Genomic DNA, 24,323 nt, shown 5'->3' with positions numbered 1-24,323 from the left:
AAACACCTTAAAGAAATTATGACAGCATATGAGTTGAATAATTATATACATTTGTGCTTTTTTTTAGTTGAATGATGCTGAAGTAAAAGCTGTGTGAGCAATTTAGCATTATTTCAAATTCAAGTAAAGGTTCTCAGTTCTCTGCAGGATTTCATGCTGCTGAAGCACATTAATGACACCTTGAAACATTCTTAGTGAGACCACTAGAGAATAATAGATCATCTTGTGCTAATGATGTTCAGAAAACTACAAGAGACTACATTTTATGATTATTTAGTGATGGTAACTAACTATTACAAACTCCAGAAAGGCAAACTTGAGCCACTAAACCCTTACATTTGTATTGCAGTGAAAAAAAATTTAATCCTTTTTCTGGTAAATTAAACGAGTATCAGGAGAAAAACCAATCAAAAATCGAATGGTTATTTGGTGACTGATGTGTGTTTTGATGAACTGGCTCCACTAAATTTGACTGAAGTATGCAAGAAGTCTCCCACCATCTTAAGTTTAGGTCTCTTACTGTAATTTATCTATTGTATCCCAGGGAATAACATCCAAATGCTTTTGTTGGACAAGTAGAATAGGCAAAAATAGACAAAGACGACTGGAAAAATGTGAACACTTATAACTTGGATTGTCTGAGAAACTAAAAAAATTAGTGTTGTAGTATTATTATAGAAACACTTCTTTTGTCATATCCTCTGCTCAACAAAAGATGCAAGCAGCCTTTTTGAAGATGTGCTTATGGTTCTCTACTAAAATACCTATAAAGAAAATAATATTTTATAAGGGGGGATACAAACAAACAAAACAAAACAAAAGCAAAACCAACCAACCAAAATAATACAGGAATAAAAATCCCCACCTGGACTAACACCCTTTCCCTTTTTAACATCAGGAGACTTAAAAGGCTATTTTTATCCAGGGTCTCTGAAAAACATGATTTTAAAATCATACCCATGACAAAGATGTATTAATGTGTGTGTTCAAATATTCTCGTTCCATGATTTCCAGTTCTGAAAGTTAGTAAAAGGTAGATCAGACCTGTTTCTTAGGGTGCAATCCCAGAACAGCTGCAGTCAAACTAATCAATGGATATGAAAAGCGTTGCTCCAAGACATTTCTTCTTCTTTTGTCCTAATTTTCCACTTACATAATAAATAAAAGGAATTCTTTTCCCTTTTGAATTCACTAATATGTGCTACTAAAATAAAAATAAGAAAAAAATCATATTTTTACCTGTCATAACTTAGCTTCATAAAGGAAGCTGCCCTGACAGTTTCATAGACAGAATCAACTATTTGCTTTCAGCCCATGAATAGGGAAGCATGAAAATTGTTAAAAGCAAACTTCACTGAGAAATGTCTGTAGAATGATAACTTCATCACCACTTTGGCAAGTGCCAAAATTCACAGAGGTTTTCTCATCAGTTGGAACTATGAATGCCAGAATGCCAGGATGGTGAGGAATTAGGGTCTTTGCATTTCAAACTTCTCTAATTACAGAGTAAAAATATATAATAACATACTATGAAAGCAACAGCAAAAATAATGAAAGTGTTAAAATTTCCTAAGGTTTTAACTTAACAGCCACTGTATTAAATGTATGTGGATCCAAATTTCATGAATGCTGAACCAAATCCTCATTCGCCAACTATAATTAATCTGTATTTATCATTCACTTGCTTCAAGACACATCAGAAGTTAACTGCTTAGTTCAAGAAATCTGTGTGTGCTGCCCCAGTGAAAGGGAATTGTTGAATCCTGTTTACAACAGTGATGACCTTGTTAGGTACCCAAAGAACATGGTTCTGTGCACATTTCAGAAAGCAGCAGAGCCTTCTGGTGGACATAAAGGTGATAACTCAAGAGTGAACTAATCAAATCAGAGGACAGTGATCTCCACTAAGCACAGGAAATCACTTTGCACCTGACAGCTTTGCTTTCAATCTGAAGGCTAAAAGGCAGAGTGAGAACTGAGAGTCACACACTGAAAAACTAAAGCAAGAATTAGGAAGCAGCCAAGGGATTAGGTCACCCAGAAAAATCTGTCATTATTCATAGAAAAATTTCTCTTTGACAAAAACTTATTATACTTTGTCCAAGCCTAAACCATATGGTTTATATTGAAAAATAATTTTTTATCTTGTTCATGGAAAAGAATCTAATTGGGCACACAGAACACACTCTTTGAATTCTTGATTGTAAAATGTGAGATTGACTGAACAAGTCTTGGAGATAACATGGCAATTTGTTAACTCAATCTCTGATAGAAAAATAAGCCTCTCGTTATCACTGTTTACTCTTTCCTTCAGTTCAGTTTGTGTTTATTAATTTTGCCATATTTTACTTCATTTTGTTCAGAAAAAAATGCAGCAAAAAATCAGTTTATTTTGACTCTATCCAAGAGGATTTATAACTACCACTGGATGATGCTTTAGGACTTTCCACGCTCTGTTGCCTTTGGAATCTCATTTTAAAGACTTCAAAGGGTCTCTTAGTTACTAGAAAAGCCTTCCCGGAACCTGAATCCTAAGATGTCTGATCCTATCATATTCCATGTGTGCTCTAAACCCAGAAAGTGCCAATTTCCTCTTCTTTTCAGTGGGTAAAACAAAGCAAACAAAAAAAAAGTAGAAAAAATAATCTAGTGAGATCTTGACACAAAATGGCTGAAACCTAGATTAAAACTTTTATCTTGGAAAACTACTTCTATTTTGACCAAAATCTAACAAGTCATAGTTTTCAGCAATATTAAATGAACTCTAACTCAGTTTTGTTCAAACCTAAACCCTAACTGATGGCAAAATACACTTTAAATCCATCTTAGTGGTGAAACACTCAAACTTGCTTAGAAATCAGAATTATTTCCAATAGCATTTTATATATGCTTCTTAGCATAAAACAAATGCTGGACTATGTATGCTGTGCCACCATATAAATTTTATTTCTGTTGATTAAATACATATTACATAGAGACCCAAGAAGATTTGGTTCCTGAAAATCAGATGTTTCAAGGCAGGTATTGATGTACCAGATTCAGTTAAGGGTTATGTGTGTTTCAAACAAACAGAAAGTCTGTCTTTGCAACTGCAGTCTTGATTTTTCAAGAGGTTGTTTGTTCAACCAAGATTTTGGTGTCAGGAGAAGACAAACCTTTCAACCAAGATTTTGGTGTCAGGAGAAGACAAACCTTTCCTAACCTGAAAGTGCTCTTGTTTTACATTAGTACTCTGCTACACTTTTTAATTATAACAGAAAGAAATTTAATTTAAATGGAAATATATATGTATCCCCTCAAAACCTAGCCTACAGTGCCAAGGATGACTTTCTCTCCTACAGCAATTAATCAGACCTAAATAACAGATTTCCCTTCTCCCTCTCCAGTTCTTTGTCTAGCACTAGTTGTACAAACCACCCCCCAGGTTTCAACTAGCAGAAAGTCTCCTTGGCTATACCTCAGCCTATACTTTATCACAAATCCCAGGTTTTCACTCTCAGCTGTGGATGAAGATGGGTTTTAGCAAAGATTCAGATATCAGAAGCAGCTGTACTTGTCTCACAGATTCTAATGACTTTTTGGAACTTTGTGGAAGTGAGGAGAAAGCAGGGAATAAAGTCCTGAATCACTGCAGCAAGATTCTTCAGATCTCATGTCCAGATCAGTGCTCAACTGACACAGGATGACAGGGGTGCCACAAAGCACAATTAAAACTGTTTATTACTTCTGAATATACCTCCTGACTCTTCATCACCTTGTCTATTCTGAGGCATTTACCAGCTGAAAAGTATGTGGAAAGCCAGACAGTAGCAGTTTATACTCACTTTCTTCTCCCTCTGAACAAAAATGATTGCATAAGCTCTGTGAGGAGAGAATCAAACCTCTGGGCTCAGACCCAGGCAGCAGCTTCACAAGCTAATATACACCAACAGGGCTCTGTCTGCCAGGGTGAGCTTCAAAACTGAGCTAAAATCAGTATAAGCAGTGAAAGTCACCTAAGCTGAGTCTAAACACGTTGTCCTTAAACTGAGTCATTTGACCTTGATACACCCTCATAATTCAGCTGTGGCAGTTTTTCTGACTCTCTCAATACTGAGATTTATCAGAAATGAGAAACAGTGCATTTTTATGGAACCATCACTCAAATTGAGCAGCCAACTGTGGAAGCAGTTACAGGACACATTTCAAAGATAAATTGCAGCCCCTTCTCCCCCACAGCTTATCCCCCCTCAATTGTTTACAATTTCTGAATGTTCAAAAAATTCAGTGTTGTATCATTAAGCATGTTATTGCTCCATCCCAAAGAAAATGTGCTGAAGTGGCCCTGACCTGAGACTCAAGAGACTTGAGGCTAATCCAAACTTTTAAGAAATTTGCTTACAGACTTTGGGAAAATTCTTCAGACTCCCTGTGTCTCTATGAAAAGAATTATTCACCTCTCTGTAAAGAGCTTTAAAAGTATTAGTGGAAAAAACTTCCAAATCTCAAAAGAATTGTGTGTTACTGCTACAAATATTAAATAATTTTACTATAGAATATTGACTAATAGAAAATGAACTAAAATAACTGAAGTCAGTAGCTAGACAGAAAAACACTGAGCTCAGATGAATCTTAAAGAAGTAATTTCCATATAGGCACAGAGAATTTGGTAGAAAATTTAATGCCTTATACAGTGAGTCTTGCAAAAAAAACCCTAAATCCAGATATCCCCCTTCACAGCTTCCAGCTTTCTGTATTGTTTGAGTATCTCAAAGAGATTGGTTTAGATTTCTAGGATCCTGGAGTACAGAGCAAAGCTGGTTTTCTCCTCCATCTTCCTTAAAGCTCAGGAAGACCGAGACATCCCAGAGCATACAATTATACTGTTCCACACTACAAGATCTATCAACTAGTAGTATATTTTGGAATGCTTTTCTCATCAAAACAGAAGAAGTTTAGGCAAATGAAGGCTGTTACTCTTCGTGGGTGGCACAGTGCTTTCATTGCATAATTGACTGTCTATGACTATATTTGGCAACTGCATTTCAATTGTCTTCTTTGACCTTTGACTTTATTTTTAATTTTTAATTCTGGATATGAGCTGACAGAAAGGTCAAGTTAGCCTTCTGGTGTATGTAGTTTAGAAACATGATTATTAAAAAGTTAATAGTGAAAATTCTTATGGTAGAAGCATAATAGAGGTTAACAATCCTAGCACTGAATTGTCACACTCTAAAACTTTCATAACACATGACATCATTTATACAAATGGAAAAAGTTCTTTGTTACAACTGGTGTTGAAAAGTTAGAAGTGGATAATCACAGATGTGGCCCACAACTTCATGAAAACACACCAAAAAAAGCAATAAAAATACCGATGCAATCAATACGCTCTCTTGACTGTTATTTAGCTTTTAAAACAAAGAATGAAACCAGGATGAAGTTATTAAAAGGTCTTTTTCTATTAAAAGGACAGATATTCTGTTAAAAACAGAATCCTTCAGCATCCAGACTTTCAAAACTACGCCCGGTCAGAACATGGATAGATCAACTCAAAACTATAAATGACAACAGCAAAAATGACCATTTCGTGGCATTGTTAACCACAATAACTTCAAATGGGATCAACAAACACCACTCATCTCCATCACTCCAATAATAACACTTTCTGAATACCCCCATTACCAGTGGGATTTTCCTGAAGGAGTTTCCTAGCATTAATACTTCCATCTTTGGTAAACCCGCTTGCTTCCTTTTAAATGGGTCAATAGACACTGGGAGGTGCTATAGACTATAAAAAGAAGGTGATCAGACTTGTTCTTGGCAATTTTGATACCTTGGAATTTTGATATTTGTCTTACTAGCAGGTAATGTGTTTCAAAACAGAAAAAATATCACCACCTGTTAACAAGAAGCTTTTTTTCATTAATAACCTGTGCTAATTTTATACATTTTATTATAACCTTTAAATGTCATGTGGGATTTGATATTTCAATCAAAAATGAATGTTTACAGTAAAAAGAAGTACACAGAGAAGTTCATGATTGTTAAACAGAGAAATTATTATAGATGAACATACATATTATCTAGAGCTGAAAAACACTGGGGGGGGGAATAATTACAATCAGCATCCCATTTGGAGAAGGTTGTATGTGAAACTGTGCTGCAGTCCCAGAGCTGCTCAGGTGAACTGGTGGAATCCTTCTGGGGGGGTTTTTGTGCACAGCTGTGAACAGTGTAGTGGCAAACGGGGAGTTTTACATGCCAGGTGTGTGGGAAGGCTCACAAGAGCTGTCTGGTTTCTTACATAACATGTGCCCAGCACTGCATGGTGACCAGATTTGCCCCTGGAGTGTTCTTTATGAACTCTGAGGGGGGCAATGTTCAGGCTCTCTAACTGACCATCAAGCAGACGGATTTGGGAGAAAATGCAGATCTAGTCCAGGGAAGAAGGCAGTGGAGAACAGACTGATTCCATCCAGTGCTTGTGTAGCTTCTTGTGAAAACAAGAGTTGTTCTCCCTGACAGAAATTCTGAAGCAAAATAGAAAGGATAACTGAATCCTGAGAGTGCAGCCAGTACTGACACAGTTGGAAAGTGCAACTTTCACCAGCTTTCAAAACCAACTTTAACTTCTCCATGCTAATTTATTTCCTTAGGAAGAGCCTGGGCAGCCTGGGGACTGCACATAATGTGCAAGATGATATGTAGAAATCCAAGCAGTCCTTGAGTGCTTATTGGTGAAATTTTACAAGGATTTAGGGAATCAGCTATGTAAATCCAGCACATAACGATTCAAATAATGAGACTTGCTTGTTAGTGCTGCCTTGCAACAAGAGACAGACTTACACTGTGGGAAAGGCCAGCACAAGATCTTCCTCAGCAGCATTCCTTTATGTTTGCTTGTGTGAGGCAACTGCACCTGAGAAGCCTTGAAATCATCACAGTCATGTCACTTTGCAATGCTACCACAAAACACTGGAGTGTTACCTTTACAAAAGGCCAGGGACAAATACCTGTCCCCAAAGTGAGATTCATCCCAACTGAATTCCCCACCCAGCACTATTGCCTGCATTAGTTTAGCACCATCTTACCCATGCAATGCAATAACACAGCACACAAAGAAACCTCTGCCGTGTACTAAGCCCATCTCTGACCACGCGTGAACCGCAAGCGTGACAAAACTCAGTGCTCTGCCTACAAATATTGCTACTAATCAAAACCTGAATTGTATACAAATACAAGTACTTTCAAACTAACTGGTGACAAAAAGCCATTCTTTCAACAAAGACTGAGAATCAAAACCAAATAACAAGGTATATAATTTCCAGGGCAAGCAATTTCCTTTGAGCGCTCTAAAATACTGCATAAAAGTCAGAAAAAAAGAAACTTTCTCATGTCCAAATTACGATTCCAGAAAGACCATTCAGGAAAGAAATACTACCACCTACCTCATCAGGGACATCATAAGAACTGTGGAGAAAACCACAATGGGAAACACATGGAAAGCCTCTTCCCTGCAAGGAATCCTCCTTTCACACTACTGAGCAGCTACAAAGGCCTGGCTATGCCCTCCTTCCTTTCACTTAACAAGGGAAGCAGGTACACAGGTGCTTTGAGTCTCTTGCTCTGCTGTGCATCCTGCCTCCCCTGCAGCACTGGCACTGGGTTTCCAAGTGCTGAGCATTCTGTCTGAGCATCTGTTTCAGCAGCCAAGAAGGAAGTTTTCTTATGAGGGTGTAGAAGACAAATGGTCTGGCACGTTTTCCTACCTTACTAGCAGTGTAACAGCCATATATTTGGGTGAATTGGTATTGGACTTCATAGCAAATATTTATTAGTTCAAAGGAAATCAAATGTTACATCAATTTTGAGAGTAGCCTTAGGAGAGTCTGCTCAAATTATAAAGTAAATGGCAAGAGTCCTAGGCCACTTATACTTGTCCCTTTAAATGCCTTTTAAGTTGAGCAATGAAAATAATACAGCTATTAATAAAGCCAAGCTTTGAGATTATTATAAACCAATTTCAATCAGAATGTTCATATTAGCAAACTGGTGCCCAGGCTACTCGATTATAAATAGCAAACTAAAATTATTTAATATGCCTTCATTTCTGATTGTATCCTTATGGGACTTGGAAAATTCAGTCTATATTACTGAAGATTAATGTCATGCAACTAAATTAAAGCAAAAAAAAAATTACCACATCTTTCTAGGAAACTATTACCACATATTTCACGGAAATCATGCTCTGTTAATTTTTAGCTAAGTAATCCAGTGTCTAGAATTTGAATTACTCTATTTTAATAACATTCTTCAAGGACACACTCGGATGAGAACTTATGAAAGGGCACTTTCATCCAGAAGGAACACTGGAAGCAAAACTGGTCTATATCAAAATCACTGAGTTATCATTAGACCAAATCAGACCAAAAGCAGGATTTTTCAGATAATTCATAACATATAAAGCAGACCCCCTAATTCAGTACAGAGATTAACTGCCTAGCTCTGATCCAAGCAGATTATTTAAGAGAATGTGATGAGTTCCAATGGCTATATCATTTAAGCAGAAAATGATCAAGTGATAGAAGGTATATTTATCATAATTACAGTGAGAAATTATTGGAGAAATTATCCAGAACTGTTTAACATCAGAAATGTAATAAATACCTATCTTTGCCAAAATAAGACTTTTTCCTTCCTATATAACAAAATATTTCATAAACACAAGTAGGTATCTGTAGACTGTCCTGTTCAGATAGGATCTGCAGACAACCCAGAGACAATTTTCTATAAGTGCTGACAAGTACTCAAGGGACATTTCAGTTACCTTCACAAAGGGCAATACTTAAGCCTAAGCCCCATAGCGTATGTATGGTACTTCCATTTCTACATAACTTCAGGTGATGCAAAAATGTGCAAGTAGCCACTGTTAGGCAACTGTGTGAGACAAAACCATGAGAACTCATGTTTCCTGACTTGGTCCTAATCATTGTAACTGATAATCTTGCATGCATAAAACATAGACACTTTTCTCCTGCTAGGGCTCAATTAAAATGTACGACTGCCACTATAAAAATACTTTTTCCCTTTCTTCCTCTTCACATCAGTTGTTCACCTTTTGGTGCCTGTGATAACAATTTTCTTTGGGGCATCCTTATCCATATATGACAAAATTTAACAAATATAAGTTTTGTACAAATTATTTCCCCGACAAACTGCCTGGGTTCCAAAATGAGAATGCAGGTGCTCACCCCTTTTTAGGTGATGCAGGAAAACGCAGAATATTTCGGTCTGTATACAGCACTGTAAATATTGAAGATTTTGGATCACAATCTCTTATATTGTCTTCTTGTCCAAACTTCAACTATGCATTTATGGATGTTTTCAGCTGAACTGAGCTGAGCAAGCAGAATTGCCAGTTATAGCACACGCTTCCATGGGTTTACTCTTTTCCAACACCAGACCTGTCACAGTTGGATGGTTTCTTTCTTTGTTTTCCCCTAAAGAGCTGTCTGGCAGCTGCACCCCAAACCAGCCTCTGTCAGTGGATTCCTAAAGAATTATACATACATCATCTAATGGAATCACATGTGCTGCAATCTACAGGTGGCACTGTACAAAAGAGTCTGATCTGATCCCTGTCAGACTGTGCCATATTTGTTTCATTAACACAGATTTCTACATGAAAAAAAATAATTCCCACTCTCTGTGCATGGCATTTGACTGAAATGCACTCTCAACAACACAGAGAGGTAATCACCATGAGAAAGTAATGGTTGAGAAGTATAGCATTGGCTCTTTTCAACATACAGTCAAAATATGGCTTTTCTATTCCTATTGACTTAGGGATCAACTGTGGCAAACTATCATTAATAGTCTAAGTAGTTGCTGTTGAAAGCAAAAATACTGCACAGCTGTGGAGGAGTTAAGTTACTGACTAGTGGAAAAGCTATCTAACCCTGTGATTCATTAGGAAAAGTTTGCTCAAGAGTTGAAAGACCCATATTAGGAAAGAAACAAATACATGCCATTTGTAGAAGTCTGGCTCTACTGCAATCAGTAAAAGTTTTGTTGTGATGCCTATCCATGGCTTGAGTTTACTTAAAAAAATGCCAGATAATAACTACTGCTTCTGCAAATCCATGTGCTTTTACTTTAAGATACAGTTTCATAACATTGGTAATAAATACTGGATGTAAAGAAGAATGAAATTCCTGTTCCACCATTAATCTCTTCCTGACTTTCAAGTCAAAATGACTTATCTATCATAACAATATCAATGTAGGAGTAATGTTTCTATCTCTATTCTACTCAATACATGGGCTTAAGAGTCCAGTACAGCAGAATATACCCAATTCAGGATACTCAACTTGAAAAATAGTTAGCTATTACTTTTCCAATATATGTGCAAATTTATATTTCCATATGAAAGATATAAATGGAGGTTTATTCTAAGTTTTTCTGACCTATATTAAAACCACAGACCCAGATTTCTATACTAAAAACTGATAGCATTTTTTTATAGTGAATATATATTTAATAGTAAAAGTGTAGTCTCATTTTGTAATTTTTTTTTTGACATTTGCATTTACATATGAATCAAGAATACCTTGATAGTCATGGGAGAATTAAGGTGGCACAGAAAGATCTAGTTAACAACAGCAGAATTACTTTGTCTCATTTTGTGTGGTAAAAAACAATTACTATCTCAGTCAACTTTGGTACTGTTTCTCCAGCTCCTTGCTGCAACACAGCTGAAGTCACAGATATTCCATGCAAAGAAAGAAAAGGTTTCTTTACCACTTTAAGTACTTGGAATAGCCATAATTGTTTCAGTCAGAGCAAAAAGCATAGCAAATCCTTTACCAGGAACAGGTTTTCCATATACATTTTAGAACACACCCCTATGGGTACAGCCAAGCCCTGTGCTGGTTTAACTACACGGTTTTCAAGGCAGTTTAAAAATTTCCTGCTCAGTTCAATGTTACACAGTCACTTTTATGTTACAAACACTAGGAGAGAACAGTACCATACAGAGCAGAAATGATCATAAATACAATGCAGAATCAAAAAAGGCTGTCAAACTGAGTCTGCCAATCACAAAATTACACAAACTTAATGCTAATCCTCCACAAAAAAAAAAAAAAAAAAAAAAAAAAAAGAATGGAAGAGCTGCAACCCCTTTACTTGCACATGCAGCTTCTGCTACCCAGTCCAGAGTCTAACCTTAAAAGCCCACTAACCTTTTCCCAAGCCCTCTGCCTGTATAAACCTATGGAAGAAATCTCTTCCGTGTTACTCTGCTTCCTTAAAGTGAACATTTTACTCTCCCCTGCTTGAACAAGGTCCTTGTTTAAGCCCATTAGCTGAAATGCATGTTTTCAAACATCAGCAATTCATAGACCAGCTGTTTTCCAGATTTTAAAGGGGTCTTTCTGCTACAGATTGCTTATGCATTCTGTAGAGCTCATCAAAATTTCATGACAATACATATAAAAGCAAACTGCAGCAGAAAAATTGAAAAGTGGAACATTACCAAAGGCTAAAAGACTGAAGCTGTTATCAAATGACTGAGTGGAATGAAATCTTCCATTTGTTTCAAGATCAAGAGAAAAAGTATGTCTTTAGGCTTATGCCAATGCACTGCACTGTCATCTATCAAACAGGTTGGTTGATTATTGTCAGAGATGGAAATCTGGAATACTACCAATACTACCAATAATATGGCTGCTGGGATGGATCTGAATGTAAGGTATCAGATCCTTTAACAGGCTGGTCACAGACATCTTTGTTACAAACAGTCCCTGTACAGTGGTACAGCAGTACCTGTGTGCTGGGAGAGCCAAGCAAACGAAGCACTGCAGTTTGCAGGCCCAGGAGAGCTCCCAGCCCTCCTGAGGCAGCTCAGGGCCACGGGAAACTTCTCTTAGTTGGTAAAGAAAGTGAAGTGATTTCTATCACATTTTATGTATTTTCCTCTGGTTAATTGAGAGAATACTACAGGTGGGGTTCTTGGTGATAATGCAAAGTGGATACACAGCTCTAACTTCATAGTTGCCCTTTTATATGTCCCCTTTAGGTATCTTTAGCTGACAGAAGCTAGTAATTTTAATATATTGAAAGATTTATTTTAATATAAACTGAAATAAATACAACTGCACCAATTCACATATGGGAATATAAAAATTAGAACAAGACCAATGGGAAACTGGGTTGTGTACAACCAAAACCATACTAAAAATGCGTTAAAGTTAACAAAAACTTTTAAAGAAATATAATATAATTTGGCTAATCCAATGCTCTATTAACTGTTTAGTACTGATTAGTCATTTCATGACTTTTTACATTTTAGCTATGACTGATAACTTCTTTTCATAAGATAACATCACACTCTTCCAGCACAACACACTGGAATGTGCAGCCCTTAGTTCTAGAGCCCTGACATCTACTTTTAGGGTACAAGCAACTTTCACCAAAAAACTGGGCGCTATTTCTATGTAATACTTGCAAAAAGCAAAGCACAGAAAGGCTGTAGACTCTAGAAAATATTTACATTATTCCAGTTGCAATAGTTTTCTCACTGACTTCCCGATATTATGCAACGGACAGAACTACAAGCGTGCACGGATACTTTTACCACCATGGTTAACACCTGATTTCCTCTACATCCTGCATTTCCTCTACATCCTGGCATTTGCAGTCAAAACTGAAAAAAACCCCAGATCTTCCAACAGGTCAATTCAGCTGAATTTAAAAAGGCAGATTAAAAATCACACAAACAAATACAGACTAGGCTGCAGCTCCCATGGTATCTTTGCTCTGGTAATGGCAATTGGTCCTGTAGCCAGGAACAATTTTCTCCACTGGTGCTGAGGCTTCTGTTTTTCTCAGTTTTGATATGGGCTTGTAAATCTAGATAATGACTAAAGATAACAACTGGGTGACAGTAACACATTTATAAATAACTGGTCATGTAAAAAAAGAGGGAGGTTCCAAAGTGCTGCCTGTGTGTAATGGCAAACATTCGATTGATTTCCCTAAAGTCAGGCTTCCAGTCAGGCTTAAAATTTTAGTCACGTAAAACCAGTGTGTTATTAGAAGGAAATTAATTACATTAGGCAAAATTAAGACAAGGAATTCTTAAGCTATTTGAAAAAAAAATTTGTTGGATATTTTACACACATTTTGATCCATATACTGAGCAATACAGGAGAAACATCTGGTATGAAAATCCTAATTTATTTATCAGGATTGGATCAAATTTTTAGATTGCTTTTGATTTGGAGAGGTTTTTAATTTCTGCCTTTTATTAGTTTATATTTTAGTCTTTGGACTTCTACAGATTTTGAAAGTTCAACTAAATCTAAATTATTTGTCAGCAACAAACTAGAACAATTTGAGAGACCATATCATATAAATATATGTCCAGTGGGGTTTTGAAGGCAGCAGGAGTGAGCCAGATGGTTTCTATCAATCCCCACTCTGCGATGCAGTGAGGGGTTAGTGAGATTTTCCCAGCAGCTTCTTGCATTTTGTACCTTGACAGGAATTACGTGGTGCCTGCTTGTGTTCCTCTAGACACTGTAATTGGTATATTTACATGTCCAGCTTCAGCTGATCCTGCACCAAACAGCAGATCCGACTTGGAAATGGAACTAAAATGTATCCAGTTGGGCTGTGCTTGCCCTGCATTTTACAGAACGACTCCGAGTGGGAAAAGATGTCTATCTCTTGCAATAGGATGGCAGCGTTTACGACTGAAAAGAGCTCTTAACTATGTGAAACAAAATTTTACTGTCTAAAGCTTCAGACCATTTAAAACTATTTGCTTCTATGCCATAGGCCCCTGTGTATACATTCAAGCTCTGGAATCCTGCAGCCACCTTCTTTCTTATGCATCCACTTTCTGAATTTTACATATTTGAAATAATTTCGGTTACTAGCCACATCTGGGAGCATTTTCACTAATAAAAATGCATTGTACTATATATTTAAACTGATAACACATTGCAGAATGTCATGGTCATTCTACAAGCATTTAATAATAGCTTTTAGTAATTTTTCTCAGCAATGTATAATATGAAATTTTCCTGAAAGAACACAGGAGGGCAGTCCTTAGGTCATCTTTGTGACAGCCTGCAGCCAGTTTACCCAGGTGATAAGCCATAACAACACAGGAAACGCACATGGAATTAAAGTTCCTCAGAACACAATTCAGATAATGGATAATTTGTTTTCTTACATACAGAAAAGGTGTGTGAATATGCACTCCTGTTTTTCTTTGAAAACCAGAAAAGGTCTTCATGGGAATGACATGACTAATTTAATGTTAACTGTGATCACTAATTCTACCCAGGAAGGGGGCAAGGAGAACACCAGCTCTTTACTAGATGAAAACACAAAACAGCAGAGTAACAAAAATAAACACAAATGAATCTGTTTTAAAACTTTTGCATTATGGAAGAATTTGAAGAGACAGAAGTCCGTGGGATTTTCCAGATTCAGATAATCAAAGTAGCTGTAGGCATTGAAACTGAATTTGGGAAGTCTTGCACCTCTAGGTGGTTTATCATATTTTGCTGTGAAAAGGTTAATAAGCAACATTTTACGTTTACTATTGCTGTTTTGAAGATATATTCTGAAAGTCTACAAAGCTTGAAAAGATCATGTAACCCAGTGAAATTGGCAGAAAAGATTTAAATACTAGAAATATCCTTTCTTTGAGCTGTAGGGAAAGTATTTTTTGTACAAGTTCAGCTCTGAACTATTAAATCATTACTTTTCTTAAGTGCTTGGAAACAATTACATTTTGTAAACAGTCATTCAACTATTTTTTTTTCCATTTTTCATATCAGTAAATTATTAATGCTGTAATAAGAGAGCACTTTTTCAGACTGAGGATTAAGACTTGGATTTTACATGACAGTATTAACTCTAAAAAATAATATTATTCTTCATTATAACCATATGTTTAGCTTCAAGGCAATTTTTATTGAAGGGAAATGTAGTTTCCTGCAAAAATGAGAAATGACTACATGCTGTATAAGAGGCTGATCAAGAAAATATTTATATAAAGCACAGAGGAGATCAGCAAAGTGAGGGGGTCTAATAAGTTTAAGGAGACATTCACAAGAGAATGACTGCCTGGGGCAGCATGTTGTTCACTTGTTACTGTATACTGCTATTCACAAGTCACACCTCTAAATTGAAAAGTTCCATAGTTTTATGATCTACTTCAGTGAAAAATGCCACAGCCTTTGGTCTTGACGATCAAGTCAAGAGAAATATTGGAAAGACAGTGGCCTGAAGTGCTAATGTTTGACAGAGACCTACTCAGGAGAAGGCAATTTAGAGTCAGAATGTCCTAGACCAATTCTTACTATACTACCATTTTCAAGTAAGAATGAAGCATTTGATTTATAAACCCATCTAACCCAAAAACATTAGCAGAGAGTTAATACAAAACTGAGGCCAAAGAGGTTGGACAATAAAGAAAAATACTTGGAAATTCTAAGCTATTTCTCTTCAGCAATTATTAACTGCCATATGGTGGCTGAAATCCCCACTCCAGTGATTAGGGGAGGGAATCTTTACTACGTGTTGCAAACTGACAAGCACAGTTTTACATTTATTCACTTTGAAAAATAACTAAAAACCAAAGGTATTATGGCTCTTAATATTTCCCGCTGCAGATCAAATTAAATTTGTAAGTGAAAATGAAGGTGTATTTCCAAACATCAGCCTGGAAGTTCAAACCAGACTCTGCACCTCTCGCTGTGGTACCAGCAATGCATAGTTGGAGGAGCAGATCATACATCTGATGATGCACGAGAGACTGTGTAAACACTTTGACCAGTGCAGACTTGACAGTGGCACTTGGCTTACCCCTTCCCTTTCTGTCATGAAGGTAAACACCCACAAGTCCAAGTACACATGCAAAGAACAGATCTAGTTAGTAAAATAACAGCATTTCCAAACAGTCATTTTAGTCCCTGTTGTACCTTCCCTCCTATATTTGGTTCCTGTCTTGCATTTTTCATGCTACCTTCACAGAGATATCAAGTCAGCAGTGTCTTTCAGAAACCTTGACATGGCTCAACTTCCTTAACTAACTTATCTGTCAACTGTTGAGTATCACCAGGACAATGGTTTATCAGAAAGCTGTTCTATCTAGCAATGCATGTATTAATCAGTTTGTAGGACTGAAAATTAGTGAAGAAATTTATGGAAAATGTAATGTCAAATAAGGAATACTTAAAATTATCAATAAATGAGAACCCAACAGAGTACAAAAAATTCTTTGATGGATTTCTGTTTAGCCATTAGTTGATTTTCTTTTTAATTCTATATGCCCACTGTTTTTATGTCCAGTGAATTGCAAAAAGGCAATTAAACATCAGCTATTTGTGCTTAATCAAACATTTTCTGCACATGGACTAAATCTTATAAGCAAATCCTGCTACTTGAGGATGTTTAACAAAATGCTGCACTGAGTCCTCAAGAAATATCTCCCTACCTTTAATCGTGTTTCCTCAGACAACTACAATTCCTGCTTGGAAATTACACACAGGACAAACACAGGAGTTTTGAGTGCTTTGAATATTTATCCATGATATCCAGATGTCTGGCACCTTGCTGAAGCAGTAGCTTCAACTCTTCTCCTGAAAATCTTTGACAGATCCATTGTTTATGTGCAGATCATTTTTACAGCCATATTCACATCTACAGTGCCTCAGATATTCTACACATGCACAGCAAATGCACACATGGATACAGCACAAAGCCCCTAAATAAAAGCTTTTTTTAGCCTTCCATATTGGTCCATGCTGTAAACAACAACATATATGTGGTTAAGCCATTAATCAAAATTCTGAGTATCTCAAGGAGAAGCTAAAAGAACAAAGTGATAGTGAATCTATGTACCAACTTGTTTTCTGTTACCATAATTAATTGTTCGTTAAAATCATATCCATAGACAGAAAATTCCTGGGGAGAAGAAAATTTCATCTCTGCTTTGAAAACCATTAAAACATACACTTGTGTATCCCTTTCTGCTTATAAAGCTTATAAACATAAGTTCTCTCAGGTACCGTCCAGGAAACTCCTTCATGCTCTTGCTAAGGAAAGTACACAACACAAATGCAAATTCTACTTTCTATCAGTTTTAATTTAACAATAGGAAGGGTAAAAATTAAGTCATATTACAAAATATCTTAAATTAATACTTTAATTCACAGTAAATTCTTTACCATTAGATTTTATATTTGAGAGAGAATGAGCACGCAAATTGTTGCACCGACATTTAAAAATATTATTAAGAATCAAAATAACTTAAACACATACAAGTACTTCACAATATAGCCACTATTTTTAAAAATGAGATAGAAAGAGGTAATGTTTCCTGAAAGCAATGACTTTACAAAACTGTCCAATGAAAGCATTCCTTTTACTGATAGACTTTTCCAGAAAAACTAATAAGCCAGCTAATGAAGGTATTTACAGTGCTGGCTCACCAAATGCACACACACACTAAGACTGTGAAAGTTTTCCAAGACACTGTATGATTGACCATTGAGATTTGCATTTTCTTGCTTTAAGAGGCACAGACATTAACTTATTAAATCCCAGAGCAAAAGAACAAATTACATTAAATACCATTCAATGGTGTAAGCAACAATGAGATCATTTTTCTTGGCCTTGAACCATCTGCAAAGGTCACTTGAATTCATAAATATGTGCTCTAAATTCAATTAATTAAAAACACAAGTTAGTGAAAAATAGAGGTTTCATTTTGTTTTGACTTATTCTCCATCCAAGTCCTTTCTGCCTCCTCCTTCCCTATTTGAGATTCCACATACTTTATCTTAAGACAATTCTGCCTAGGAAAGGGTGTTGCACAAACACATTCTTCACAAGTGCTGAACTGTCAGTGCCCTAAAACTACCATCAACCTCCCTACCCCTAAAAATCAGCAACAGACTGTTTTTTATTACTTCAGTGCAGAAAGAGGCCACAAGAAATAAAGTGCTGTACATATCACACAAAATTTGGTTTTGTAAAGAATTTAGATTATATTAAAAATCAGTATTAAATATATTATCTGTTACTTATTTTTTAAAAAGAAAATAATAACAACTAGCTTCTATACTAGCTTTTGCTTTCCTGTCCTTAAAAAACATACTTTTCCTTTCCTTCTTTCCAGCATTTAGAAGACTATCGAAGTCTTCTTAGTGGTTTCTACCTTATCCTTAAACATTTTCTTGTAACAAATGCACCTGACAGAATAGAAAAGCACTGGGATGAAACTGCTGAAAAATGTAATGGATGTCCAAATTTCTCTTTAAATTAGTATCTACAGAAACTCTAACGAATCGAGGAGCAGTGACCAGGAATGACAGACATTGAGGGGATACCTGCAACACGGGAAATGTCTGCAGAAAGAGCAGATGAGGGACTGAACACAATGTGTACTTCAAAATTTCTGCCAGAATCTTCCCGAACAATCTTACCTGGCCTAGTGGGGCAGATCCCTGACATGTGAAAAGATCCCTAGCTCGGTGGTTTTGCTCCCTCTTTTCTTCCAAAACCCCTCTGGACAGGTTAGAGCTGCCTGCTAGATCTTCAGCCATGAGCAGCACTCACTGGTTTCCTTACAGCTCTCAGGAGCAAGAATTTCAATTGCTCTTTCAGCCCCTTGGCTGCAAAATGATTAAAGACAAAATGCCCCAGTTTTGCTAAATCACAAGGCTCTCACTACTTTGTGATAGATATTTTTATTTGAGGATATTATGGGTAAACACAAAGAGACTCTGCCTATTGACCTTTAGCTGCATACTGATAGAAATTACTCCAATATAATCTGTAAATGGATTGTGTAGCAATAAAAGCACAGATTCGTTAAAACAAATAAAATGTCCCAGTGTGTTGTAAAAGCAAAAAAAAAAGTTAGCAAATAAAAGGAAGATGAAAATGTTAATGTGAACACGTTACTCAAATCAAAAAATTATTAATATGTGATTAATAGGTGATTAAAAACAAACAAAATTATCAAATACTGCTTATCAGGAAAGAATTATCTCCCATGTGAATGCTCAAATCTGTATCAGTGATACAGCTAAACGCCCATTTTTCTCCATAAATATCCAGCCTGAGGTACTATGGAATAAGTCCAAACATAAAAATGTCTGCTTGTAAAGCACTGAGCAACTGCCATTCCAGACCACAATACCAGGAAACTCACCTCATTTGTGATGTAAATTTTATCCAAACCCCAATATATTTTTCACCCACTAAAACTGCTGTGTCAGCCTAAAGGGTTGTTTTATGTCTTTTTTTTGTCTTTTTTTTTTTTTCCTCCCTACTGGATATCAACTGTCTGCTATTTAATTTGCACCAAGTGGTTAAAAAGAATGCTGCCATCATCCACAGTCATCTTTTCTAAAGACAAACTGTAGCCCATCTCAGCTCAGTGTCTTTTACGCACACCAGACAGAATTTCAGCTCCGCAGGAAAGTTCACTCACTACAGGAATTTTAAGCTACATTTGATACACTGACCGTGCAACCATATAAAATTGTTTGGAATTTCATGCTGATTTTATAGAAATTACAGTTGTTTTCAATTTTGTATGCCCATCTCTAGGTCGTTGTTTTTTTCTTTCTGGCTTTAATCTGATTTCTTTCCCAGTTACTTTGTGGTATATTCAAGTCTACTCTTAAACCTCTTCCGAACTTCTATGGGGATGCTTTAGATAAAGTTACCGAAAAACACAGTTTACATTTTCATTTTTACATCAGGGGTATTTAAGACCTTGTTGAAGTTTGGCCTTCTGAATTTCTCATCAACTTCTTATCAATTTAAGCACGCCTCTAAAGCAATTTTGGTTATTAGAGCATGAAAAGAGTATTTCAATGAAACAATCTACATATAACAATTTTCTATTTCCCATCCTAGCTTGATGACTTTTTTCTTTTCATGAATAGAGGCTGAAAGGATTAAAACTCTTTACTTCAAAAGGAAGCACCTAAGAATGGAATTGCTAATGTAAGACAAGGAATGGTGCAGTATTAGACTGAGGAGAAGAGGCTTTCCTTAGTAGAACTTCTGACTGTAGATTTTAGTTCTTTATCATTTTTCTGAAGTATCTGGTGCTACATAAAATAACACTTAGAAACTGGCACAGACAAATCTCACATGTGTGCCTGTTCGTTTTTTCCTATTTCTGTGCGGAGTTTTTTTCTGAAAAGATTTTAACTTACTGTACCTCTCCTGCTGCTCTGAGGAAACCACCTTAGGGATAAAATCCTGCCTCCACTGAGTTAGCTGAAATCTTATAATTCTCTTGCATAAATTTTTGTCTTTATGTATAAAATGGCCTATAAACATAACACAGCATAGAGAGTTTACTTCTATTACCATTTTTCTACTAATAAAGAGATTTACCTCCTTCCAATGAATCTCCTGAAAAGAATCAGCATGAACACTGAAGGTCAGCTACACAGTAGAGGAGCAATGAAACAAAGACATTTTAATTCAGTTCATGTCTTAAAGGCAGTGAAAAATGGAATACCAGAACAATCTTTAGCTTTGGTGAGTTTTGCTGAACTCATGTTCCCATCCTTACAAAGCTAATCTTTAGACTATATTACAGTGATGTTGAATTTAATTACCTTCAATTACTCAGCAGCAAAGCTCTTTCCAGCAAGAAAAATGAGATTATTGGGTTAGTTTCCAGTACACAAATGTTGTTCCTGCCTAGTCTCAAAGACATTGCAGTGATAGAGAACTTCAAAACGAAGGAGAAGAGCAAAAAGAAGAGGGTTTGTTTTTTTTTAAAAAAAAAGCTACCTAAAGAGATCACATTCACAGACTTGGCTGGATCTAACAGTCCTGACTGTGTAACAGACCATGGACACACAGAGCATAAGGATAACCATATCTGCTCCAAATTTAATTTAGCCCAACATCCTGTTGGCAAGAACCTCCAGTAGCAGATGATTACAGACAGTATAGAAGAAACAGGAAATATCTGCAGTTGGCCAAAATTCTGGTTGAACAGTTTTATTCCCTTGACACCTACTGATGGATTAGGTTCCTACCTGCAAGGACATATCCTAGTGTCTATTTACCATCCTGTAACTTCTCTTACAGGGATTGAGTACCAAGAATATACAAAATAAACAAAGACCAATATGACTACACTGTCATATAGTGAATACAATGTGAAACCTTGACTTAATAGGAATACTGAAAGGAAATGAAACAAAGAGGGAAAAATACAACTTACATTCTCTATTTTATGGATTTGTTCTTTGGTATATTCTTTAGTAATTTCCTGCTTTGGTAATATAATTATGATATAATATAAAAGATAATTTTATTAAATAAATATAATGTATAAAATTATAATTGGAAGAGACAGTGATTGCCATTATCCACGTCTCTTTAACCTCAAAGTTTGTGTTAAGTATTTATATATCAAGCTGAGAATTAAAAAAATAGAAAAGTAGTTTAGATGTTTTCATAGAGAGATTATGTTGTTCATAAGTGTTAAATAGTCCATTAACTAGATCATCAAAGAACTTGTGCTTTGAGAATTATGCTGAGCATAACAGGTGTGCAGGGAAAAGGTGGACATCTTATAAATTTGTATATTCAGAAGCACCTTGTAAAACTGTTAAAGTACTGAAATTTCTGTCTATATTATATTGAATATTACTCAAAATCATTCTTCCTGGTCTGTGAGAGACCTCTGATATTTAGTGTGGATACTAAATTTAACCACGTGATACAACTGCAATGATGACACTGATAAACTAATAAACTTTCAATGTATGATTTCTCAACCTTAATAGCCTCTTTCCATAGTTTATGTACATAAAGGAAGAAACGTGACTAAAGTAGAAAAACAAGTACCCCAAACCAAAATAAAATAACTCCAACAAGTCAGTATGAATGTCACCACCTACTTCAGAAAAAAGAAATCTAAAAAAAAAAATGTAAAAATTGTAACAATAATAATATTGCCTTGGACAAAACCTTTTGGCATTTCCTTTTTAAAAGTAGAAGGATTTCATACCACTGTAACTTCAGCCAACATCAGCTTACTCAAAGAAATCTCCATTCCGATTAGCATGACTCGTTTTAAAAAGTCATTTTGGAGCTTTCATTTTTTTAAAATTCTGTATAAATAGAAAACTCTAACATAGATTTTTTTTTGAATAAACCTCTCCTTAAGTTAACGGCCAGCACAGGCAAAAGAGCAAATGGATAGAAGCTGTCACTGAAAAAACACGGATTGCAAATTACTAGGAAGTCTGCAGCCATTAAAATAAATCAAACTCTGGAACAGCCCTCGGCAGAAACACTGGGGGCAAAGAAATAACAATTCCAATTTAGTATTGGCAAAGTTTATGAAAAGAGAATTATCTGATGCAATTCCCAGGCTAGCAGAACACTGGACTTGATGACCCAGAGATCCCTTCCACTGTTATGTTCTTTGTTTGGCTAAATGCAGATGTTCATCTGTTTTTCAGCCTCGCTGTGGTTTTTCTAAAGTGAAATTTAAATGAAAGTTAACATAATTTTTGTTAGTTTCAGTTACAAATTGCCCTTTGTAAGAATTGTTCCTAGGCCTGCAGCAGGGTGGAACTTGTCAAAGAAGTCTAAAAGCTTTACTTAAAGCTGGCTTAGCATTATGGAGAAGTACAGAAGTGTAAGTGCTCCAAGACAAATGCCCAGCACTGCACACACCATGAGAAGAGGTAACTGTTCTGGTAAGGAAAATAGGAAATAAAAATCAACAATACAGACTAGGACTGATACATGAGTAATATCAAGGAGGAAAGCAAAGCAGAACAGGGAAGAAAGCAAAGGACATCACGATATAAAGAAGTATAGGAAAGGAAAAATATCACATATATTTAATGTCTTCCAAAAAAAAACCAAACACCAATTATTGAAAAATTATTAGTATGTGTGATGGCTGTGAAAAGTCAATGCAAACTTGGAAGGGAAAAAATGAAATTTTTTTTAAAGAGGAAAGTCATCGTTCAGGTGACAATCTAACATGTGCCTCTGTCTCCCTCTCTCTCACTTGCCTCCACACTGTTGGAATTTGCCTGGAGTTGCTGCCTTTGAAAGATCCCATTTTGGAGAACAAGTCACAGGACAGTTGCTGTGGCAGAGTTCTGTCAGTGACTCAGTGTGAAAGGAAATGGCTCAAACTCAGATGTATAGCTTTAAACTATTGCTTAAGAGAACATTAATAATATTTAATCTTGAAAACAACCTGGTGTTCCTTAATAACTTGCACCATCCTCTCGCCTTTGCTAATTTTTTTCTTTTTTACTAACATGAGAATATTTTTTATGTTGCAGGTAACTTAAATGTATCATAGTGACCACAGAGATATATACCAGGGAGATGAAAATAAAACAGTTTATAGAAAACAACACTAAATGTTTTCTGGGTTTGAATAACTAAGTTCTCAGAGCAGCCTTTAATGATTTTCAAATACACGTATCTTTACAGCTCCAATCAGTCATAAAAGCACACAAAGGTCAGGCAAATACTTTATCTTATTTAAGACACTGTGTGGTCTGTTTTCTATCACTCACAAGTTCTAAGGTTTAAACTCTTTCAAGGAGATGATACTGCTACACAAGACTTCAAAATAAAGGCTTTACACAAATTCTGTGAACCTTGACGGCTGAGTATATATTCCAAATGAAACCAAGAGGCTGATACATTCTAAGATACACTGATTCTTTGAAAATAGAAAAATTTTATACTGACATCACAACTGCAGAATGTACTCAAAAATTATCACCATTCGGTTTTTTAAGCAGTTTTTGCAGACACGATCACATACAGGGATTTTTGAAAGTCTAGCCCTTTTTGCACATGAATACACGTAATTTTTCCATTTTTCAAGAACAATTGCTTCAGATTCTCAATAAACACGGAAATATTACTGAATATGAGTTCAGCTAAACCTTCTGAGTTGACTGGAGAACAACCAACCATTTTACAGCCCTTGCCATGTGCCTTTGCAGGTATTCTAGAAATCCGAACGGTGGCAGTTGGAATAGTGGCAATCAAAGGAGTGGAAAGTGAATACTTTCTGGCAATGAACAAGTCAGGAAGACTCTATGGAAAGGTATGGATGCAAACTTCTCTTATGTGTACAGTCACCCTGCAAAATCTTAAAGATACACATTTTCAGATGTAGCATCAGCATGGTTTTTTATAAAACAGATTCCTAACAAAGTAAAACGTATCCTGTACTTATCTCATACATCCCACACTAGACTTTTACGCCCATTTAATATATTCAATTA

At 36.0% G+C, this 24,323-nt stretch overlaps 1 protein-coding gene across 2 annotated transcripts in view; it reads left to right on the top strand.

The window, feature by feature from the left end:
• Positions 1-24,323, top strand: part of FGF7 (fibroblast growth factor 7) — a 28,088-nt gene that overhangs the window by 2,780 nt on the left and 985 nt on the right. For both annotated transcript variants that reach the window (XM_017805232.1, XM_017805231.1), the window contains exon 3: positions 24,039-24,142. In XM_017805232.1, the coding sequence (XP_017660721.1) occupies positions 24,039-24,142 (104 nt within the window). The remainder of the gene's footprint in view (positions 1-24,038; positions 24,143-24,323) is intronic.

The sequence above is a fragment of the Lepidothrix coronata genome, unplaced genomic scaffold, assembly GCF_001604755.1.
Source record: "Lepidothrix coronata isolate B3197 unplaced genomic scaffold, Lepidothrix_coronata-1.0 Scaffold11, whole genome shotgun sequence".
In the NCBI taxonomy this organism is placed as follows: domain Eukaryota; kingdom Metazoa; phylum Chordata; class Aves; order Passeriformes; family Pipridae; genus Lepidothrix; species Lepidothrix coronata.
Note: the sequence above shows the minus strand (reverse complement) of the source record. Positions and strands in the feature narration are given on the sequence as shown.